We start from the raw sequence: 24,530 nt of genomic DNA on the forward strand, positions 1-24,530 counted from the left end.
TAGACTCCCTGAAAATTAGTATAGATCAACGACTTCATGAGAAAAGAAATATTAGAATAAAATCAATAGATTGAAAAAATAGAAGAAAATATAATGTATGTACTGCTAAAAATGACTGGTCAAGTAGAAATAATTTAAGGATCATTGAACTTTCCAAAAACTATGATTAAAAAGAAAGTCTGGATAGCATATTTCAAGAAATTATAAATTGAAAAATGCCCAGATCTATTAGAACCAGAAGACAAAATGAAGCTAGAAAGAATCCTCTGGTTACCTCCTGAAAGAAACCCAAAAAGGAGGAAGTACCAGGAACTTCATAGCCAAAATAAATACATTCCAGATCCAAGAAAAAAAAATACTTCTAGCAACCAGAATATGTTCTAATACCAAAGAACCACACTGAGGTTCACCCAAGACTTTATAGCTACAACTATGACAAAGAAAATCTTGGAATAGGATATTCTGAAAGGTAAAAAATGGACACTTATGACAAAGAGTAATTTACCCTGCAAAACTGAGCATACTGAATAGGTTAGGAAGGAATATACTCAGTTGTTCAAGGAATATTTATGAAAATTGACCCTGTGCTAAAGCATAAAAAAGCATGTAAGCAAGTGCAGAAAAACAGAAATATTAAGCATACCTTTTACTGTCCACAATTAGATAAAAAGGACGTTGAAAAAAGTATTCAAAATTAAATAGAGATTAAATTGTTTAATCCAAAGGAACTGGTTGGTTAAAGAACAAATTATAAAAATAGTAGAAAATTTCATCAAAGATTAACATATAGAAACTTGGGGGATGCAGCCAAAGCATCCTGAAAGTCCTGAGGGGAAAATTGATATCTATATGATTTATCACTTTTATCAACCAAAAAAAAAACCCAAATAAAAAACCCCAACAAAATGCCAAAGTAAAATTTCTTTTTTATGTTATGTTTATCCCTTTTTTTATTAATTTATTTTGATTTATCAGTAGTCACTTCCATAAGCTTTTGAATTTTAAATTTTTCTCCCTCTCTCTCCCCACCTCCTTCCCCAAGACGGTGTGCAATCTGATATAGGCTATTCATATACATTCCTATTAAGCCTGTTTTCACATTAGTCATGTTGTAAGAAAGAATTATAACCAATAGGAGGAACCACAAGAAAGAGGAAACAAAACAAAACAGAAGGAAAAAAAGAGCAAATAGTATGCTTCGATCTGCATTCAAACTCCATGGTTCTTTCTTTGAATGTGGATAGCATTTTCCATCATGAGACTTGGAGATGTCTTAGATCCTTGTACTTCTGAGAAGGGCTAAGTCTGTCAAAGTTAATCATCACACAACATGGCTATTACTGTGTACAGTGTTCTCCTGGTTCTGTTCACTTTGCTTAGCATCAGTCCATATAAATCTTTCCAGGTTTTTCTGAAGTCTGCCTGCTCATCATTTCTTACAGCACAATAGTATCTGTTATATTCGTATACTACAACTTGTTCAGCCATTCCTCAATTGATGGGCATCCCTTCAATTTCTAATTCCAAAGTAAAAATTCTGAAAATCAAAGAAGAGATTAATAAAAGTGAACGCAAAAGACCCATTGAATTGATAAATAAAATTAGTAATTTAGAAAAAGCTAAGTAAACCATTAGCTTGTCTGATTTTTTTTAAAGAGGAGAAAACCTAAATCATAAACGAAAAGGGGAAATTTATAACAAATGAAGAAGTTATTAGAAATAATTTTGCCTAATGATATGCCAATAAAATTAATAATGTGACTTAAATGTATACATATTTACAAATATGTAAAATATCCACATTAACAGAGCAAGAGATAGAAAATTTGAATAATCTGGTCTCAGAAGAAGAAACTGAATAATCCAAAAATGAAATTCCAAGGTGGTAGGGAAGGAGGAAGAAGACCAGATGATACTATAGGCTAAATCTGTTAAGCATTCAAAGACAGTTAATTCCAACATTATCTAAAATATTTGAAAAATGGGAAAGGATGAATAAAGCAAGTATTTATTAAACATTTGCTATATGCAAAACACTGTGCTAAGTGTTGGGGATAAAAATAGAAAAGTAAGATATCCCCTACTTCAAGGAGCTCACATTCTAATGGGGTATGCAACACATATGGAAAGTATTAGTTGTAAGTCAAATGAAGAGGTCCCATGGCCCCATGTTTCTTAGGGTATAGCAGCAAAGGAGATGGCAGTATCACTTCTTTAACACCATTTCCACTGATAAAATCATATCAGTTTCTGATGTTGACCATTTGACAGTGCCAAGGACTTTGATGGCAAGAACTTTTATTTTTTCTGGGTCTTCAGTAGCTGTGGCTATAGTACCTGCAGGAGTAGTGTTCAAGCTGTATCTCCACAGCAGTTGCCACCCAGGATGTTGGCTTTAAGTACTGGGCTGGAAGCATTGCTATTCCCAAGACTTTTGGATTCAGGGTCTAGGACTATCTCTTTTAGGCTCTGAGGGAAGGTGATGGTCAAGGTGATAGCAGTAATGGTTTGACTTGGCCTGGCACGTGTTCCCTTCTGTTTCTTCCTCAGGAGGGAGAAATGTGCTGCTAAAGCTGGGCTGGCTTACCTGTCCCATGGGTGACATCATTGGTTGACAGTTGGCGGGGATGGCTGGCCCTTTTCTGTAAGAATAGTTTCCCAGATTCATGGCTGTGAAGTCTGGTCTTGAAGCAATGGACTCCTCAAAATATTTTAGATTGGATATATGATTTTGAGGGCAGCTAGGTGGCGCAGTGGATAGAGCACCAATCCTGGAGTCAGGAGGACCTGAATTCAAATCCAGCCTCAGACATGATATTCACTGGCTGCATGACCCTGGGCAAGTCACTTAACCCTGATTGCCTTGCAGGGGAAAAAAAGTTATCAAAATCTTTTAAACCACAAGTCTGTGGACCCCCAAGTTAAGAATCTCTGTTGTAAACCAATATCCCTAACGAATATTGATGCAAAAATATTAGCAAAGAGGCTATAACGATACTTTTTATAAAATTATGCACTATGACTAGGTTGGATTTATACCAAGAATGCAGAGTTAATTCAATATTAGAGAAGATGTAAATCTAATAGACCATATTAATAACAAAAAAATTTAACATTATATTATTATGTCAAAGAACCCAGAAGAAGCTTTTGACAAAAGTACAACCACCCATTTCTATTCAAAAATACTAAAACCAAAGGAATAAATAGACCTTGCCTTAAGAAAGAACCAGCATTATAAACTCTAGAGAGACCTTTGCAGTAAGATTGGGGTAAAGCAAGGATGTCATTCCATTTTAATTTATTATTTATTTTTGGCGTTCTTTTCTTTTTTAAATGTTGGGTTTCAGATTCTCTCCCTTCTACCTTCCTCCACCCATTGAGAAGGCAAGCAGTATTATATCAGTTATACATGTGAAATCATGCAAAACATATTTCCATACTAGCCATATTTCTAAAACAAGAAAAAGAAAGTGAGAAGATTACACTTCATTCAGTTTGCACTCATAGTTCATCAGTTTTCTGATATAGATAGCACCTTTTCGTCATGAGCCCTTAGAATTGTCCTGGATCACTGTATTCATCAGAGTAGCCAAGTCTTTCACAGTTGATCATCATTACAACATTGCTGGTATATGGTACACCATAATCTTCCAGTTCTTCTCACTTCACTTTGCATCAGTTTATATAGGTCTTCCCATGTTTTTCTGAAACTACTCGCCTTGTAATTTCCCACAGCACCCATCACAATCATATGCAACAACATGTTTAGCCATTCCCCAAATGATGAGCATCCCCTCAATTCCCTATTCCAGTTTGCTACCACAGAAAGAGCTGCTATAAATATTTTTATGTCTGTCGTTTCTTTTCCCTTTTTTATGATCTCTTTTTATGACCTAATAGTTATATTGCTGGATCAAAGGCTGTATACAGTTTTGGTTGCCCTTTGGGCATAGTTCCAAATCTAAATCACTATTGATTATAGAAATGTACATTAAAACCACTCTGAGGTACCACCTCACATGTATTAGACTGGCTAATATGACAGAAAGGGAAAATGATATGTTGGAGAGGATGTGGGGAAAGTGGGACACTAATGCATTGTTGGTGGAGTTGTAAACTGATCTAACCATTCTGGAGAACAATTTAGACTATTAAAAAACATAGGGATATTTTTATCAATGGAAATGACACTAAAGAAAATGCATTCCTATCTACTTTGCTCCAGTGCTGTAAGGACCACTGAAACTCTATCTGACTTGCAGCTAAAAAACTATATGAATTGCCTACCGTTCCTCCACCTTGAATATTATTCTTCCTCCTTGCTTCACCATTTAAATTTCTTGCTATTCTTTAAAGCCTCCAGGAAGCTTCTCCCGCTTCCCCCCACCTCACTTTTCACGACAGAACTTCATTTGCACTTCTCTGAGGCGTTTGTCATGTAGCATTACTTTTGTCATATAACGTTACAGACTTTTGTTTTGTTTTATTTTTGTTATGTAGGCAGTTAGGGTTAAGTGACTTGCCCAGGGTCACACAGCTAGAAAGTGTGTGAGGCTGGATTTGAATGCAGGTTCTCCTGACTTCAGGGCTGGTGCTCTATATTGCACCACCTAGCTCTCCCCCTCCCCCACCTTTTTTTTTGGTCATGTAGTATTGTTACTGTGACATCTATGTATGTATCTCCATTTGTAATATTTTGTAATGTACTATTATATTTGTCTTATAATACTGTTACTGTGACATGTGTTTGTATCTGTTTTCTTTTATATATAAGACATACACATACACGTATACATATACATACACGCATGTGTGCACACACATGTGCACCTTATCCTGAGCTAAGCTATAAGTTTCATGAGGGCAAAGAATCCTGTCTAACCTAAACTTTACTATTTCTTCAATGTTATATGCACAATGCTTTGTACACAGTAGGCCCTTAATAAGGGGTCATTTTTATTTTTGTTTTTGCAAAAGTAAAATCCCCACGATGTAATCCTAGAAGGAAGAGGAAGAGTTAAAGATAATTTTTAGATTTCAGACTGGCATGAATTGGAGACACCATCAGCAGAAATAGGCAGCGTAGGAGAAAGCTTAGATTTGTGGGGCAAGATCTCGAGTCCAGACGTGGAGTCAGGCCTGTTATATTTAAGGTGTCAGCAGGGGGTCTTAGGGCGGTCTTTTGTATGTAAAAGTTGCCCATGACTTGGGTGTGACATCAGACACTAGCACTGCAGCATCTTGGGCCTAGTCAAAGCATGTCCATGCCCACTCCACCATTTATCTTCCTAAAAGCCCAGTGCCACTGAAGGAGCTATAATCCTGGCCCTTACTTGACAAGAAAGAAATGGAGACCCAGCAAGGGTCAGTGGCTTCTCTGTGTCCTATAGGAAGTTAGTAGCAAAGCCAGGACTAGAACTCAGGACTTCTAAGTAGGCTTCCAAGCTGCTTCTGTAGAACCACCCATCTATCTGTAGCTACTGGGACAAGTAGGAAACAGATTTAGGGAATATTTACACAGGATGACATATGTACAAATAATGGGCATGTAAGTATTAAATACTATGGGGAGGCCAGTAGGGAGACAACATACTGAATTTAGGGAAAGGTAGATTAAGTACAGTCACAGGAGTTTTTGCATTGTGGCCCCTTAGACACACATCTGCTAGCATCTTTTAGGTAGGCCATGATGATGAATCCCTACAGCAAATTGTTCACTAGTCAGACCCAAGAGTAATAATCCCTGCAGAAGCAGTCAGTGCAGAGGTCTGGGGCTATTCAGCCTGCCCTCCTCTGCCTCCCTTGAGTCAGAATAGAAGGAAAAGCATATATGAGAAGATTGAACATAGCACTAGAGGCAGAGACAAGCAGCCCACCCTGCCATGCACCAGTTAGGGGGTGGGGAAGATGTCTTTTTTGGGAGGCCCTGGAAATAACTCAGTAGTTGAGCAGCCAGCTGGAAAGGCTACTGAGATTCACTGGACCCTCCCGTCTGTGTCACCAGATGTCCAGGGATCTTGGATGATTTACTTTACCTCCAGGGTAGGCCTGCTTACTCAGCTGAAGCAAAGCCAGACTGCTAGCCTACCACTTCATAGCTACCCTAGGATCATGGGAGTTGGGACATTAGAGACTTCAGTCCAGTATCCTTATTTTACCAAGAGAGAAACTAATACCTGGAGAGGCTAAGAGCTTTGTCCATGGTCACACAAGTAGGAAGCAGATTCAGGATTCAGACCCAAGACTTGTGCCTCCGTCTGCTAGTCCACTTTCAGTTGTTCCACTAGAAAGAACAAGTACAAACCAATGAGTCACAGGGGGACCTAACTAGAAGAAACTGTTGAGACTCAGAAGCTGACCAAAATAAGAGTGAGATGAGATAACCTCTCAGTGCCAACATACGGCACCCTTTTTACTTGGCACTAGCAGGGAAGGAGTTATTCCCCAAAGTGAATCTTCTACATAAAGTTGCCCCAAATGTTTTAAAAGTTTTATGGTATCATTCTAAAACAGCTTGCATAATTAAGACCCATTCACATTTTACATGGTACTTTAAGGTTTACTGGACACTTTCCTCAAAACCCTAAAATTAAACCAAATGTCATAATTTCCAAAAAAAAGAGAAGAGAGTGGAGTCTGCACACTGTAGATTGGTGAGATTAACATAGATACCAGGCATAATTTTTGTCTCTTTATGGGTAACCTAAAGCTTAGAAAGATGAAGTGATTTACCCAAGGTCATACACAACCAGTGTAGTTCAAATCAATGCCTGTAAAAGCTAGGATCCAAATTCCCTTCTTCTGACTCTTTCTGCTACTTGTGTTGCCTCTGCAGTCACACCAGGATGCCTCAGTGTGGCAGAGCAGGTGGACCCCTGAAATCAAGCCTCACCTTTCACACTCAGTCACTGAATCATGGAATCACCAAATCTGAGTTGAAAGGCACCTCAGAAGCCATGTAGTCCAAACTAAACCAGTACAGGAATTTCCTTTTTAATGTCTCCATCAAGTCTTGAAAACCTCTAGTGAAAACTCTTTATTTCCTTTGATCCAGGGACTCCTCCCCCCACCTCCCGCCTCTTCTGGTAGCAAGGAGGCCAAAATCAGAGGGAAAGGTCCTATACATGCCAAAATATTTATAGCAGCACTTTTTGTGGTAGCAAAAAACTAGAAACAGAGTCAGTCCCCATTGATTAAGGGGGACTTAATGTCTAAACAAATTGGGACATTCGGATGTGATAGAATGTTATTGCTTTGTAGGGAAACAACCAATAAGAAATTCAGAAAAAGCCTAGGAAGATTTGTTTGAACTGATGTAATGAGAAAGTAGAACCAGGAGATCATCATACACAGTGACTACAAAAATGGAAAAGAAAACAATACTCAAAAGCATTCAACCCGTGGTTAATTTGGGGAGCTAATAATGAAACAGGTCTTCCTCTTCTCCATCGAGAGGTGGAATGTGATGTATGCTGTGAGACAAAGTGTGTCCATTGATTTTGTCTAAATGCTCATATTTGCTTTAAAGACAGCATTGGGAGAATGAGGCTTAAGAGGAAGAGGCTACCATAAAAACAAAAGGCAACAATAAAATTTCTGTTTAAAGACCTTTAATAAAAAGAAACGTTACTTTCTGAGATAGCCCACTGGATCTCTTTGATTATTAGAAAGATTTTCCTTGCATTAAACCAAAACTACCTCTTTACAACTTCCACCCATTGCCCTTAGGGTAACATGACGTTTTTGACTGTCATGGCACGCCATTGAATCACATTATTCTTTATCACAGTGCCTAGCACATGGTAAGCAATAATAAATGCTTGTTGGCTCGACACTGACTATAATCTAGCAACTTGTGCCTTATTTTGTATTGTGAAGTTAATTTTTTAACCCAAGTGTGGTTTTTTTGGGGAGGGGGTTGGTTTTTTTCTGGGTTTTTTTAGTGAGGCAATTGGAACTAAGTGACTTGCCCAGAGTCACACAGCTAGGAAGTATTATTTGTCTGAGGCCAGATTTGAACTCAGGCCCTCCTGACTCCAGGGCCGGTACTCTATCCACTGTGCCACCTAGCTGCCCCCCAAGTATAAGTTTAAACCCTAACCTTGCCCTTTACCTATGAGACCCTAGACAAGTCACATTCTGAACCTCATTTTTGTCATTTATGAAAGGAGCATACCTTCAGTCCCCATCTCCCAAGAGTGTTGTGTGGAAAGCACTTTGTAAACCTTGAAACTATGAAAAGAAAGGTAAACAATTAGAATCACAGAGCTGGAGGGACCTTAGTCATCTTCAAGTCCCCGACTTCATTTTGGTAGGTAAGAAAAACAAAGACCCTTAAGAGAGAAAACAACTTGACCCAAATCCCACCCCACCCCCACCCCCATCAGTGATAGAGCTGTTGCTAGGGTCTCTCACTGCAGTGTTTTTCCCTCCATCATGCTATCTTCTATAGCCTTTGACAACTATAAATGCTCATAGAATTTTCAGTGTGAGAAGGAACCTCAAGAACTGTCTCATGCAAGCATCACCTGAACCAGAATCCTTTCTACTTTATACCTAAACAAGTAACCATTCAGTCTTTGCTAGAAGACTTCCAATGAAGGATAACCAGCCATGCCCTAAAGCAGCCTGTTTGAATGCTGTGATTTCTCTTGCAGCAAGTCCAGATCTGTCCCCCCACAGCCTCTACACTTCTTTCCTCATTCTGCCCTCTAGGGACAAACACTTCTAATTCCTCTTCTAGCCCTTCAGATGCTTCATGTTGGCTCTCATTCTCTACCACCACCACCCCATTCATCATATTCCTGATAAAATACCCTACGTTTCTTCAGCCAGCCTTCACATGGCATGGCATGCTCTCCAGGTTCTGTGCCATCCATGTTGCCCTCCAGCTTATCAGTGCCCTTCCTAAAATGTAGCAACCCAAACAGAACACAATGCTATAGATAGGTTTGACCAGGGAAGGACACAGAGGAACTAAACCTCCCTACTCCTGAACACTGCCTTTCAACACAACCTAAGATACCACAAACTTTTTGGATTGTAGTAACACAGTGTTGATGGATATTGAACTTGCAGTCCACTAAAACCACTTTTTCAGACAAATTGCTATCTAGTCATACTTCCCCTGCCTTGTGATTGTGGAGTTAATTATTTTAACTCAAGTATAAGACTTTACTGTCTCCTTTTTTTGCTAAGACTTTACATTTATCATTCTTAAATTTTACCTTACTAGATTTGGACCAACATTCTAACCTGTAAAGACCTTTTTGGATCCTGATTCTGTATCTAGAACCAGTTTTCTTTCCATTTTATTGCACTGTATCCCATTCAGTATAAGAACCCTGCACCTAGTAATATCTCAGTAAATAATTGTTAGGTTGAATTAAATAAGCATGAAATTGTATAATAAGCACCGAGAGGATGTATAGTGGGAGGCACTGTGAGATAGTGAGGGAAATCCTGGATTTGGAGTCAGAGCGTGAGTTCAAATGCCAGGTTTCTCATCTATGGAATGAAGAAAGGAGTTGGTCTGATGACTTCTGAGATCCTTTACGAGTCTAAATCAAGGATTACTATGATCTGAAATGCTAGGCATCCCTCCTAGCTTTGGATTGTTTGAAAATTTGATAGACATCCCATCTATGCTTTTAGTCAAGTCTTTGATAAAAATAGTAAGTAAGAACCAGATCCCAGGATCCCAGGAAGCCCTCCACTAAAGACCCTTTCCAAATTGACAGTAATGAATATTCTTTGAGTCTGGCCATCAGGTAGTCCTGAGTCTATGTTCTTTTATGACTGTCTAGCCTACATTTCTACATCTTTTGCACAAAGACAGCACAAGAGACTTTTTCAAATGGTTTTGCTTAAATTTAGGCATACTCTAGGTAGAGCATTCCCTTGATTTACTAGTCTAGTTACCCTGTACCAGCACTTCTCAAGTGTGGTCTGGGTACTTGAGACCCTTTTGGGGGGTCCTTGAGGTCAAAACTATGTTCATAATACTAAAGTATTTTAATTTTTAATATGGTAAATACCAGTAGATAAATACCACATAAACAAAAAGCTCTTTATAGGGAAGAGGGTCCTCAATAATTTTTAAGTGTAAAGAAATCCTGACACCAAAAAGTTTGAGAACCACTGCTCTGCGAAAAGGGAAATTAGATTAGTCTTGCATTACTTCTTCTTAATGAAGCCATGCTGACTCTTTGTCATACTCACTTGTCTCTTTAATAATGTGTTCTAAAATTTTGCAACCTATCTTAGTCAAGTTCACTGACCTGTGCTCTTTTCTCTTTTTTTGAAAATCAGAATCACATTGACCTTCTTCAGTCCTTGTAGTACTTCTTCCATACATACTCCACAGTTTTTCAGAGATAAGTAACAGTCAGATTCACCAGTTTTTTCATTATCCTGGGATATAGTTCTACCAGCCTAGTAACTTCATAGGGCAGCTGGGTACTTTCTTTCTCCCTCTCTATTTACCTTTGTTTTCAACTCCCAGCTACCCATTTTTTGGTTCTGTTCTTACAAGTCCAAGAATTCTTTTCCTTACCTTAGCAGAAAAAATAAGCAAAATAAATCACCTTCATTACATCTATTATCATTGTTCCATCTACCCCAAGGAGTGACTCTCTCCTTTCTCTTTGCTTCTTTTCCAGTACAAATCTGCAAAAAGCACCTTTCTCCATTGTCCTTTAGCTTTGCGTGCATTTTTTTTCACTAGCACCATTTTGAGCTATGTGACCTTGACCTTGAGCAAATCGCTTTTCCTCATCTGTAAAATGAAATTTTATCTCAAGTCTTTTCTGACTCTGGCATTTTATATTCCCCATCCCTTCAGACTCTGACTTTCTTCTAAGTTCTAAGTTCCCTTTTAAGTCTGATTGTCTATATGCTAACATTCCTTCCTGCTATGACATTCTACATTCTAGTGCCCTTTCCTACTCTGAAATTCTGTGGTTCTGGATTAGTTCAGTTGACATTGACCTTCTGGGGTACATTTTGAAAGCAAGCAAAAAAGCAAAGATAGAGGGACTTACTCATTTTAGGGAGAGACAGAGAAGGAAGACCTCCCTAACACCATGGAGAAGGCAGTGAGACTCAAGTTTCTTGCCCTGAGGTTAGAGTAAAGTCTTAGTTAGACATGGGGTGGTTTATATGTCTAAAGTCCAACTAGTTCTCGATTATCCATTGTAATAGATGAGCAAGAATCCATGAAATTCACCAATGTCATTTTCACTTAAGATATTGAAATGCTTCATCCCACTGCAGCTTCCCCAGGCTGGTCTACCAACACATTGGGAATCACTGCATCCCACTGTCTGCCCCTTAGGGATTTGTGTGACAAAAGCCTTGTGTGCCTGTGACAAGGAATTGCCTCTACCACTTCCCTAGCCAAGAGTCGTCCACCTTTTGTTCAATGCTCTCCAGTAATAAGAAGCCCTTTGCCTCTCAGTGAAGCCTGTTCTTTGTTAAAGCCCTGATCATTTAAAGGTTTTTCCTTTATATTGAACCCAAATCTGCCTCTCTGCTCCTTCCCTTCCCCACCTCCACACCCTGCATTGATCCTAATTCTGACATCAGAGGAGAGATAGAATCAAAACTAATGGAAAATTAATAATTTAGAGATTATTTGTGCCAGCACCCACTTTCCTTTAGTATAGAGATTTTTAAATGTTTTCCTTGAGTTTTCATTCATTTAGCAAAAGTTCATCATCAAACATCTGTATACAAGACCCTGTGCTGGTGGAAACAAGATAGATAATGCAGGTACCAAAATGAAGTACAGGGTAGAATAGGACACAGGCAATATGCATGGTTTCCACAAAGGGTAGGGTGGGCAGAGGACTGAAAACTGTGCCATCTAAGGATTAGTAGAAAGAAGCAGAGATAACCAAGGACTTGGGGAAGTCATGATAACTATCTTCAGATGGCCAAAAGGTTGTCACCTGGAAGAGATTAGGCATAATCTGGCTTGTCCCAAATGGAAAAATCTAGTAGCAATAGGTAGAATATGGGGGTGGGGAGGGGGAGAAGCCAATTTGGTGTTCATATAAGGAAAAACTTGCTAATAGTCAAAAGAAGTTGTCTCTGGTTGAAGTGAACTCCCTTTCATAGGAGGTCTACAAGCAGAAGCTGAGAGATGACTGTTTGGGGATGATATATAGCAGTTGATTCCTGCTTCAGGTAGAGGTTGGAAAACTTCTTAGAGGAGATGAGACTTTTTTTGAACTTTGAAGGATGTTTAGGATTTTATGTGGCATGACCATAAAATACATAGGATTATAGAAGAAAACAGTTATAGTTATCAAAAATTTTTTTTAATTCATGGACCTCCTGAAATCCAGGGTTGTGGACCTTAAATTAAGAATCCCTGATGGTTGATTTTTTTTTCATTTCTTTTTTTTTTTTAATTGTTGATTCTTGAAAGAAACTAGGGATTCTGAGAAATGGAGGTACATTGGATCCAGGCTGTGGGCACTGCAGTGCAAAGGCACAAAAGATAGAAATAAGGAGTATCGTGTCTGAATAATAGTAAAAAGGTCATAGTGTGCACGGAGGGGAATGATGTGTGATAAGGTTGGAAAAGTAGCAGGGGGCCAGGTTTTGAAGAGCTTTGAATGCCAAATACCATGTTAGCCAACATATGCTAGATTTTCTTCCCAACCAGAGAGATGGAGCAATCCAATAGTGCCTAGCTTGTTACAGAAGCTTTGGCTAGAGGGAATGTAGAGGAAAATAAGAAGGAATGTGATCGCATCACAACACAAGAGCAGTTGAAGGCAACAGGGAAAACAAGCCTCCAAAAAGTAATGAGATCCAGTTCAGCCTATAGCACTGGAAAAACGATTTTAGATGAAGTCAAGGCAACAAATAAATGTGAATTAGAACAGATCTGCTGGCATTTCTTTGGCAGTCCAACTAGTGTGGTATAGGCCCAAGAGCAGTGGATCTTGAGAAGGCTCAAAACTGAAAGCTTAGTTTTGAATCCAGATTCTTCATACCTACATGCCCTGGGGCCAAAAAAAAAAGTTCAACCTCCCTATGTTTTAATTTCCTCAACTAGTGAATAAAGGGCTTGAGCTTAATGATCTCTAATTCTAAATCATGTAATTTAAATTAAAACTTCTTCTAAGCATCCTAACTGAATTGTTGTTGTTCCTCTCCTACTCTTTCTCCCACAGTCCTGGTGACCCGAGAGGATGACTTCAACAATCGACTGAACAACCGGGCCAGCTTCAGGGGCTGTACAGCCTTGCATTATGCCGCCCTGGCTGATGACTACCGCACTGTAAAAGAGCTGGTGGACGGAGGTAAGAAGGCCTAAGATGGTAGCTTGGGGTAAGGGAAGAGCCAGCCCTCTGCCTTTGATTACTAGGGTCCTGGTTCCTCCCCAGACTTCCCCAAGGACCAAGGCCAAATATTAAAGAATTGAAAGGCCTGAATCTGTATGCATAAGATATTTAATTACAATGTCCTTGGCCTATGGCATTTGGCTGTGATGAGGCCTCCAGTGAATGGGGATTGGGTTTGCCCAGAGTCTGATTTTTCTCTAGTTCTGATTTACTTTTATACCTCTCCCATCCCCTTAATTCACTTTACCAAGACAGCAGAAGCCAGACATCTAGCATAGGAAACACAGGTCAATGGGGAGCAAGAAGGGATGAAACTTTATCAACGTGATGAGCAAGACACCAACCCTGTTCCTTCATGTTGTCATTCCTATAACACTTTGTACACAAAGCATCCGTTTACGTCCAGTATCTCATTTGATCTGTATGAAAACCCTGCACAGGAAGCAGAGCAGAGCTTGCCATCCTTATTTTACAAAGAAAGAGACCAAGTTTCAGAGAAGGAAGGTGCCTTGCCCAAGGTTACACAGCCAATAAATGGGAGGAGTTTGGATCAAGCCCAGATACCTTGATTTCCTGTCCTGTGCTCTTTCCACTGTACTGTCTCAGAAGAGGGGCAGGGGGACACAGTTGGGAACTCTGCCTCTCCTTCTGCCTTTTGCTTTCAACTTCCAAGAATACCACCCTCTGCTCTTTCAGGTGACTGTCTTGGTAACATTAGCTCTGGTCTACAAACACTCTCTAGGAATCTCCCATCCTCTCTGAGAGTGTCGGTAAGCTCTGAATCTGTGTCCCTAGCCAGGGCCCAGCAATATTTCAGCAGAGAGGGGTGTCCTTAACACAGGTACTCTCTTTCTTAGTACAGCACATGGCCTTTCCAGGATTCTTGTCTGTCTTTCTGTTAATCCCCCACGGCTGACCCACTAGCATGTGCTAGAGACCTTCCTCTGATTTTCTTACTGTTTCAAGGGTGCCACTGCAGCTCCTCCATTTGTTATCCATCCCTCCCTATAAGTACATAACTAGCCCACCTGTTTTCATCATCTTTGACCTTCATGGTGTCTTACACCATTTCTTGTGCACAGGTCTACACTGGCAATAAAAAGAATAACATTAATAATAATACCTCTCATTTCTAGAGCATATAAAGGTTCACACAGTATTTTCTGGAAAACCACCCCATGAAGTAGCTCTCATTATCCCCATTTTACAAATGAGAAAACTGAGACTCACTGAGGAGAAGTGGCCCAAGGCAAACAACCAGGAAGGGTCACATTCCTCTAGAGCTTTCCCATTATGAAGTGCTTACCCATCCATGCCCTCACTTGATCCTCACAGCGCTCCTAGAAGGGCCTAAGGAGACCAGAAGTTTTACATTTTACAGATGAAAGCACTAGGGCTCAGAAAGCTGGACTGATCCTCCTCTGATCACACAGCTATTTGAGTGACCTTGGAACTGCGAGCGCATCTTCTGGCTCCATGTCTAGCACTCTGTCCACCACTGTGCCCTTTCTTTAGCTTTTCAGGGAAAACAAGTGGAATCACATTCTAAAGGATTAGAATTTAAAAAAAAAAAAAGAAGTCTGTATAAGAGGAGAAGGGGACATACATGGCTACACAGCATTTTATCTAAAGATCTGAGGGTGAGCTGTCCTACAAAAGTAACTAAATTGTTCATGCCCTTTGACCTCAGCACCACTCCCTCCTGGAGATACCCCAGTGAGGCCAAAGACAGGGAAGGCCCCATGTATCCCAAAATATTTGTCACACCACTTTTTATGGTAGCAAACAATTGGAAACAGACCAGGTGCCTGTCGATTGGAGAATAGCCAAGCAAATGTTGGTATATGAATGTAAGAGAATATTATTGCATTCTGAGAAACAGTGAATTATAAGAAGTTTGGAGAAACTTGGGAAGATTTATTTGATACAGAACCAAGAGGGCAGCACCAGTGTGACAGAAAATTTTTTTTAACTAAGTAAAGGAAAACAATCCTAGAAGACATCAGATTTCAGATCAGTTCATCGTAACACTGATGATGAAATGTTCCTCTTCTCCACAGAAAGGTGGCAAACTATAGGTGCTGAGTGAAGCATATGTTGTCAGCTGTGGTAAATGTCATTTTGTTTTGTTTAACCATATTTCTTGTTACAACAGGAGGTTCCACTGGAGTATTTGAGTATTGTGCAGTGGTAGCACTGTGTCTAAAAGCATCAGTAAAATTTCTTTTTTTTCCCTTTTTTTTGTACTATGTATGGGTTTTGGCAGGCTGCCAGCCATGTAATATGTGATATTAGGTTGCATTTCCTTGTAGCATGGCGTCCGAGATTGCACATGATCACTGCTCCACATTCTGCTCTGGTCCAAAAGCATCAGAGTACTGGGTTCAGTTCTGAGTGTCAGACTTTAAGAAGGCACACTAAAGTGTCCAGGCCAAGGCAGCTAAGATGGTTAAGCACCTTGATTGATAGCATAAGAGGCTACCTTGCAGGAACTGAAGACATTTATCCCAGAGAAGTAAAGATTTAGGGGAGGCATGTTAGCTGCCTTCAGGTATTTGAAGAAGATGGAATAGACTTACTCTGTTTGACCCCAGAGGGCAGAGCTAGAAGTAATAGGTGGAAATCAAAAAGGGGCAAATGTAGGCTTGGGGTTAAGAGAAACTTTCTGACTGTTAGATCTCTCCGTATTTGGAATGAACTACCTTAGGAGGGAGGTAGTGGATTTCCCTCTATGCAAGCTGTTTTAACAATGGTCTCTTGCAGGAGAGGGAATTATTTTTCAGGTGTAAAGTAGGCAAGAGAGCCCAACTCTGAAATTCTTTGATCCTGAGAAACCCTTTAGAGAGAGAGGGAAAAGGAAAAGGGTGAGTTGTGCAAGAACTCTTGAAGATGGTTTCTACCTAGGGAGCAGTCATCTCTGATGGGGGAATATTAAGCTTCAAAGAAAGCCTTGCCCTGACTAGTTGCCAATGAATATCACTTGTCTTGTTCATGATTTCCCCCATAGACCAAGTCAGGAGACAAGATGATTTGTTTGTCTAGTCCCCTAACTTATAAAAGGAAACCAGTTCTTCTGTCCCTCAAAGACTTTTGGGAATAGAACTGGGCACAGAACTCAATACCCAAGAGATGCCCTTCCCTCCCTCCTTTTACCCTACCTCAATGACTTCAGAATAGGAAGTGCAGAGGCAAAGTCCTTCCTGGCACTTGCCCTGGCCCAAGTCTTCTGGTCACTGGAAACTCTAAGCCCTAGCGGTAAGCCTGTGGTTTCAGGGGTCATCCTGTGTATCCTGTGCCTGACCAGTAACCCCAGATACAGCATCCTCAACAAGTGGTCTTTGCCTCTGAAAGACCTGATTCAGTGATGGAAAACTGCTGCCTCCCAAGCCATGCCATTGTCCCTGAGAGGAGGCACATCCCTGGGCCAAGTCCCATCCCTCAGGCCTCTCCAGATAGAGCATATATGTTAGGGCAGAGAGTACTTTGGCCCAAGACTGTTTGACCCAGCCATAGTATCCATAAAAGCTGGTTGAGCCCCTCCCAAAGGCAGGTGCTAGAAAAGTGTCCCAGAGCTGTATTGTTCTTGTCTTTTTGTTTTTTGAGAAGTTTTTAGGAAGGGCTTTTGTGGGTGAGGGATACCATAGCCCTTTTCTGTTAATTGATGTACCCCTATTCCCCAGGGCTTCATGTTTCATCCCCTTTCACTCTATCTCTTCTATGTCCTCCATTCCCCCCTGCCCCCTTCACAGTATCTCCTCCTGTATCTGCCTGGAAGTTGGTTCTGAAAGAGAACCCGCTCCCCTGGGATGAGATCGAACACCTTTAAAGCAGTTCAGCCACGGTGTCTTTTGTAAAGCAGCTCCCTGCCGAGGCCAGCCCCATTGACCCAAGCCAGGAGTATGCTTCCTGTTTGCTGACATGGAACAGATGCCCCCCAGCCTACTAGCCCCCCGGCCTTTCCACTTCCCCCCACCTGCTTTCTTCCAGAGTGTCCATTTACACACACCACCACCACCCCTCCCTTATTCCCCTCCCTCTTGGCTTTCCCCAGCCCCAGGCCAAAGCCATTAACCATCCAGCTCTCTCCCTCCCACCCCCTTCTACCTCAGACAAGTGGCCATCAGTCAGAATAGGCAGGGCCACCAGCAGCCAACCTCTCCACCCTGACCCCTGCCCTCTGTGACCCTGCAGGCCTCTCTTCATGTTTAAGAGAGAGGCCCTTTTCCTATTCCCTCATCCTTTAGAGTGAGGCTGCCATTGATATTTCCAAAGTGTCCTTACCAGCAAATAGTAACGAGCAGAAGCATTTGTCTTAGACTTTTGAAATCATTTGGGGGATCTTAGAATCATATAATCTTAGACTTTCAAAGGATATTAGAAGTCATTTAGGCTAGAAGCTGATCTTTCATGATCTTCCACTCCTAGTATCTTAGAACTACAGGGTTCCTCAGAGGGCATCTGGTCCAGTCTCACAGCCCTTGCACACATCTCCTCAGTAGCATCCCTGATAGGTGAGGAAAAGGAGCACGCTCTGGTGCAGTGAGTCAGGAAATCTGGATTCCCCTCCGGCCCTCTTGCTTAGTTCTTGTGTAATTTGGGGCAAGTTGCTTAACTTCCCTGGGCCTCAGTTTTCCTCCTCTATAAAATGAGGAAGGTAACCTAAATGATCTCTGAAGTCCTTTTGCAACTCTTAAGCCTTTAAGGGAGCTGAGAGCCACAGAATCTGCTGTCATGCATAGATCTGGTCACATCGCAGCTCTGCTCAGAACTGACAGCCCCCTATTGCCCACTGAGAGAGGTTCAAACACCTGACATTCAGAGGCCTCTACAAGCTGGCAACAACCCCCCCTTTCCTGCATCCTCTCATTCACATATTCCAAAATCCAGCCAAACTGTTCACTGTTCTTTCCTCATGCTTCTCCCTGTGCTTGGAAGACAATGCTCCTCACTCTCCTTCATTAGTTGAATTCCTCCTACTCAGCCTTTAGAGCCTAGCTCAAAATCCATTCCTAGAAGCTTTCTTTGTTCCACTCCGGTTGGTAATGATCTCCCAAGACCTCCCGTGGTACTTTGTTTACCTCACACTAATGCACTTATGTACTATGGTATATTGCATTTATTTGTTTATGTTTTATCCACCTCCCAAACAAAATTTTTTTGGGCAAGGGCCAGTTCTCACCTAAACTCTGCAATACTCCCAGCACCAAAAACAGTGTTCTTAATACAGTAGGTTCTTAATAAGTATATGAATATAATTAAAGTACTATTTTCAGGACCCTGTGCTACTAATGATGAGACAAGGGAAAATGGAAACACAGATTTAGAGACAGAAGGAACTTTAGAGTTCTTCATTTTAACAGAGCAAGGAATAACCAAGATGGAAGAGAGTAAGACTGCTAGAAAGGGGCCAGGTTATGAAGGGCTTCAAATGCCAAACTACAGATTTTACTTTTGATCTTGGAGGTAATAGGGAACCACTGGGGTTTATTAATGTTTACTTATAAAAAACTTCACCTGCTTTTGGGGCTCATTTCAGACACTGCTTCCTTCATCTTCCAGGATTGCCACCTTATCAGTCCCTTGCCCCCCCACAAAAAGTGATCTTTTCCCACCTCTGCACCTTGTACACAGTCTTTTGTCCATATCTCTGTAGTATCAGTACACTCTGATATGTGTTGTCAGTATTATGGCCGTATTTTCTTCCCCACATCAACTCACTTCCTGACCCCACTCTCCTCAAACTAGTCTATGAATTCTATAAGGAATAGGACTACGTATCATTCACTTCTGTCTTCCTACAGCAGACTCAACAATGGGCTGTGTAGTACACATCCATCAGTTTGTGCTGGCTGGATAAAACCCATGAAACAAAATAAACAACTCCCAGTCCTATGTGTGCTTTCTCCACTTCTGCTTTGACAATGGCAAACAGAGGCCATCACTGGTTCCTCAGTTTAACCAGTGTAAATCACTTGCCACAATAAGGAGGGCAGAAGAGCTTAGTAACCACCTCAGCCAGCATACACACTTGGTATCTTCTTGCCAAGTAGAGAAATATGGGCAAACAAGAATAACAACACTGGTTTAGAAAACAAACTCCACAAAACTTGACAGAGAAAGATGGTGGAAGAATACAACCAGTGTCATCTTATGAAACAGCAAGAACAGTGGAGGGGGAAAAAATCCAATTTATAGGAAGCTTGGTGAGAGATTCAAAGAGCATTTAAGGATAAAACTCGAGAGAGGACAGCCAGTAGAGGAAAAATGGAAAAGACTTCTCCATCAGTAACCGCTAACCCATATGCCTATTTTCTTGTCTCTCAAAAATCTTTATGAAGACAGTCTATACACATATCGAAGTCATTTTTGATGAAAGTATGGACTTTCAGTTCTATTCAATAAATGTTTATTAATGCTTACTATGTGCAAAGCAGTGTGCTTAGCTGCTGGGCATGAGAAGACAGAAATAAAGTGGTTCCTTCTCTGCGGTGGTTTACATTCTACTGGGGCAGGATGGGTGGCCATGGGGACGATAATATATCCAGAGCTAGGTGAATACAAAATATTCCAGGCTGGGGGGGGGAGGGGGAGGAACAGCTTATGCAAAGGCACAGAAAGTCATAGGATCAGTGATTTATAGTTGAAAAGGAATTCTAAAGCCATTCTAGTCCAACCTTCTCATTTTACAGAGGAGGCACCTGAGGCCCAGAGCAGTTCAATGAACAGGCCTCTGTTTGGTATTCAGAGTCCTTCATAATCTAGCCTCCCATCTTTCCAGTCTTCTTACATCTAATACCCTCCTCATACTCTTTAACCCAGTGACACTGGCCTCCCAGATAGTATACAAACAAAACACTCCATCTCTTGGCATTCTCTCTGGCTATTACCATGCCAGAAAGCTCTCCGTCCTCATCACCACCTCTTGGCTTTTCTTGACTTCTCAAGTCCCAGCTCCAATTCCACCTTCTACAGGAAACCTTTCCCCACCCCTTTAATGCTAGTGTCTTCCCTCTGTTGATTATTTCCCATTGATCCTGTGTATAACTTGTTTGTACATGGTCGTTTGCTTGTTGTCTCTCCTATTAGAATGTGAGCTTCCTGAGAGCATGAAACATCTTTTGCCTTTCTTTGTATCCCCACTATGCTTAACATAGTGCCTGGAACATCACAGGCCCTTAATAAATGCTTGTTGACTGACTGACCAAAGTCAACCACTGACTTTGAACCCAGAACCTAGGACTCCAAATCTAGCACCCTTCCCACTGCACCATACAGCCTCCTGAAGCAAGAGATGGGAACGGGCAAATTACATTTATAAGTAAGAGTTTTAAGTGACTTGCCCGAAGTCACAGGTAATAGGTGGGAAAGACAGGATTCAGACCCCAGTTCTCTGACTCTGAATCTGGCACCCATTCTTCAAAACCCAGAAGCTCCTTGGCTTGTTGGGCAGACCCTCTGTGAGAGATTTACAGAAGAACATAGACAAGTTGAGCAAACTGACAACATCCATCAAAGAACTAGGGAAGGATAAACCAATAGATCTCTTCAACACACCTGAGACTCTCTTATGCATTTAGGGAAATTGAGTCTCTACTCCCCAGCTCCCTCAGTTCTTCCATCTACAATATTGTGCTCTTCCTGTTACATAACACTGCCTTCTCTTCTCATTGTCCCCCACCTGCCCCCTTTTAGTTCTTAACACCCTCCTCCTCACCTCCGCATGGCGGCTCCATCATGTGGGCTTCACGAAACCCAACCCTAGCATCCCCTGACCTTCCCATTTGGCTCCCTTCTCACCTACCTGCCACTAGGGTCCTTCTTCCTCTTTAACTTGTCTCATTTGAGTGAGTATAAAGTTCTCAAATTCCCCACCCTTTTTAGCTTCTCAGTCATGACATTCTTCTCTTTAGTAAACAGTTTGCTGTCAGGACCCAGAATCTTCTACATCACCCTTGACCCCAAACTCTGTTTTTCTTTCTCATGTTCCACTTGACTAGCTAGCTGTCTGGCTATTCGAACAGATGCTGGGGAAATGCATCCTTCTTCAGTGCCCTACGTCTGTTAAAACCTCTGATTTTCTGACTTTTACCAGCACAGTGAAAGGGCAGAAAGACCCTTGGCCTGGAGCCTTGCCTGAGCTTCAGTCCAGACTTTGCAGCTGACTCACTGTATCATCTCAGGCAAATCTCTTCTGCTTTCTCGACCTCAGCATTCTCTTCTGCCGAGTGAAGAGTTTGACTAAATGATCCTCAGGTCTCCTTTCAGCTCAGATCTTCTATGATCCTATCATTTTGTCATTCGCACTGTTGTCAGGGAGATCCCAGATTCTCAATTAGTCATCACTCCCACCCCCTAGTTAATTTAGTTTGTAAATCCAAGTTTTTCCATTTCACAGTGAGCTTTGACTAGAGCCTCCTATATATCTCCCTATAACTTTACAACTTCCCTGACTAGTTCTGCACTTCAGGGCTAAACTGAATATGTCTTTTCTCTGCCACATGACAACCTTGACCTTGCAATAGAAAATCACAGAATCTGAAAAGTGGGAGGGACCTTGGAGGCTGAGTCCAAACCCATACATGAACGGATCTCCACTGTATCCAAGCCAGCAAGTGGTTGTCCAGTGTATTCTTGAAGACCTTCGAGGAGGGAGGACTCCACTGCCTCTCACATTGGCCCCTTCCACTTCTGGACAGCTCTGGTCGGTGGGAAGTTGAAGGTAACGATCACATCCCTCCCGTCCGGTCTGCTGCCTTCCTCACACAGGATCATCAGGCCTTTGCTAATGCAGCCTGAGATGACATGAGCTTTTTGGCTGATAGGTCTCAGTGCTGACTTTTTTTTTTTTCCGCTTGCTGTTCACTAACACCCTCAGATCTTTTTCACATGTACTTATTCTAATAAAGGGGAAGGGAACAAGCTTTAATTAAGCTCCTACTACATACCAGGCACTGTACTAAACACTTTACAAATATCCCATTTAATCCTCACAACAAGCCTGGGAAGTAGATCCTGTTATTATCCTTATTTTATAGTTGAGAAAACAGAGGCAGACAGATTAAGGGATCCCACAGTCAGTAAGTATCTGAGACTGAATTTGAACTCAGGTCTTCCTGACTCCAGGCCTAGCACCCTTTCCAGTATACCATCTAGCTGCCTCTGGTTCTGAATTAAATGAAGTATGAGTATTTATCAAATCATATAATACAGGTAGGAAATGCACAGCCACTGGGAAAAAGATCCCCATGGACCAGATTAGTTAGAATAGGCTTCCTGGAAAAGGTGGAACTCCAAAGGCTAAGTAAGATTTTTGAGATTAGGAGAGGGCATTCCAGACAGGGGAAGGATTTTAGTAAAGCCAAAAAAGTCAGGTATGAGTCTGTTGTGGTGATGGAACCATGAAGCGATCAGCCCATGTAGAATTCAAGCCTCATTGCCTCCATAGTGCCAGCCCTCAGTGGGCTCCTACAGGGCTTCCTGTCTGTTTTTTAAATGAGTAAATAAAGCAACATAAAAAAGCTGATGACACAACCTTATGCAATAGTAGTTTTTTGTTTGTTAATAGAAAAAATGGATTCAAGCTTTCTAAGTTAAGCTTAAGCTTTATCCTAAGTATTGTCCAGTGTGTTTGTTCTAAGTTTTGTGTTCGTTTGCATAATTGCTAAGTATTTCTGTTCCATTTTATTCCTATCATAACACTTTGTACGTGGCTTTTCATGTTACTTTGTATTATTCTTATGACATCATTTCATTACATTCATATACCACAATTTATTCAGCCATGCTCCAATAGTTGAGGACACAGTTTGTTTCCCTTTTTTTTGCCATTACAGCTGATACTGCTATTTAATATTTCCCTGTTGTCAGTGACCTCTTTGGGTGGTATAAATGCAATATTGAAGTTATCACATCAAGGATATGAATAGTTTTATAATTTTTATTACATAATTCCCAGTCAGTTTCCAAAATCGTTGGATCAGTTCCAGCTCTACCAGCAGTGACTTAGTGTCTCTTTTAAGTCAGTTTCCCTCTGTAGGCAGGCCTCAGTTTCCTCCTCTGTAAAATGATCATGGGTTCTTAACTTACAGTCTCATGGACCACAGAGGGTCTTTGGATGGATTGTATGTGGTCCATGAATTTGCATGAGGGAAAAAAAATCTTTGCTTTCATTAATCCCTAACTGAAATTTAGCATTTCTTTAAGTTAAGAGTATAGGCAGCAAAAATTATTCTGAGGAGGGGTCCTTAGACTTCACCAAAGAGGTGCCTGACATCAAAATGGGACCAGATCATCTCATAGGTGCCTTCTGACTCCTAACTTAAGATGCCACGACATCTATTATTGTTTAATTATTTCCCTTTATTTGGCTTGTTTTCTAAACAAACTGAACTCTCATAGGACAGGGATCAGATCTAATAGGATCTTTTGATATAGATTCAGAGCTGGAAGGAACCTTAGAGATCCTCTGTTCCAGTCCCCTCATTTTACAGACTGGGAAACTAAAGCCCAGAGAGCCAAAATGACTTTTCCAAGGTCATGTGGGTAGTAAATGGAAGAGCCATATTAGAGCCCAAATCCTGAGATAAAAAACTTGGCATTCTTTTCACTACCACGTGTTGTTCCCCAACTCTCTTAGTTTTCCCTGAAGCAAAGCCCAGCTGACCCTCATTTCTCCTTCTTCATGGTAAAGACAGTGACTGAATATTTTGTTAACTAAAAGTTCCAGGGAGTTGAGTCCTGTTATAACATAAGGCACTGTGCATAGCTGAGCCCTTCAGAAGAATTAAACAGGTACAAGTCCCTGGCCTGAAGCTTAGTGCCTGCTCACATTGGGTGAGACCCAGCTCTCCTGGATAGATTTCATGATTCCCAAGGACCATCTCCAACAAGGTCTTCAAATCACCAGAAACTTAGAGCTTCACAGGAGCTTAGAGAAGAGGAAGATTAATAGTGATAAATGTGAAGTCCTGCCTTTGGACCATCTTCTTAGATGGTTGGCATTGGTCCTCTCTGGCATCACCACTTCAGGTTCAGATCTTAAAGGACCTTTTATGTAGGCTCAGAAGCTGCCTCTTATCTGCTATTGTCTCCCATCCACCAATTCACACCTATTGGGCCTTCAGATGCCACCTAACTCTTTCAGATCACACAAGTGGATCTGATCTGTCC

General features: G+C 41.2%; 1 protein-coding gene across 3 annotated transcripts in view; it reads left to right on the top strand.

Moving 5' to 3' along the window:
• The window catches only part of CLPB (ClpB family mitochondrial disaggregase), a 188,021-nt gene that overhangs the window by 78,977 nt on the left and 84,514 nt on the right, over positions 1-24,530 (top strand). For all 3 annotated transcript variants that reach the window (XM_020967678.2, XM_020967679.2, XM_078156987.1), the window contains one exon: positions 13,191-13,319. In XM_020967678.2, the coding sequence (XP_020823337.1) occupies positions 13,191-13,319 (129 nt within the window). The remainder of the gene's footprint in view (positions 1-13,190; positions 13,320-24,530) is intronic.

This window comes from Phascolarctos cinereus, unplaced genomic scaffold (assembly GCF_003287225.1).
Source record: "Phascolarctos cinereus isolate Bilbo 61053 unplaced genomic scaffold, phaCin_HiC Scaffold_726;HRSCAF=1367, whole genome shotgun sequence".
In the NCBI taxonomy this organism is placed as follows: Eukaryota; Metazoa; Chordata; class Mammalia; order Diprotodontia; family Phascolarctidae; genus Phascolarctos; species Phascolarctos cinereus.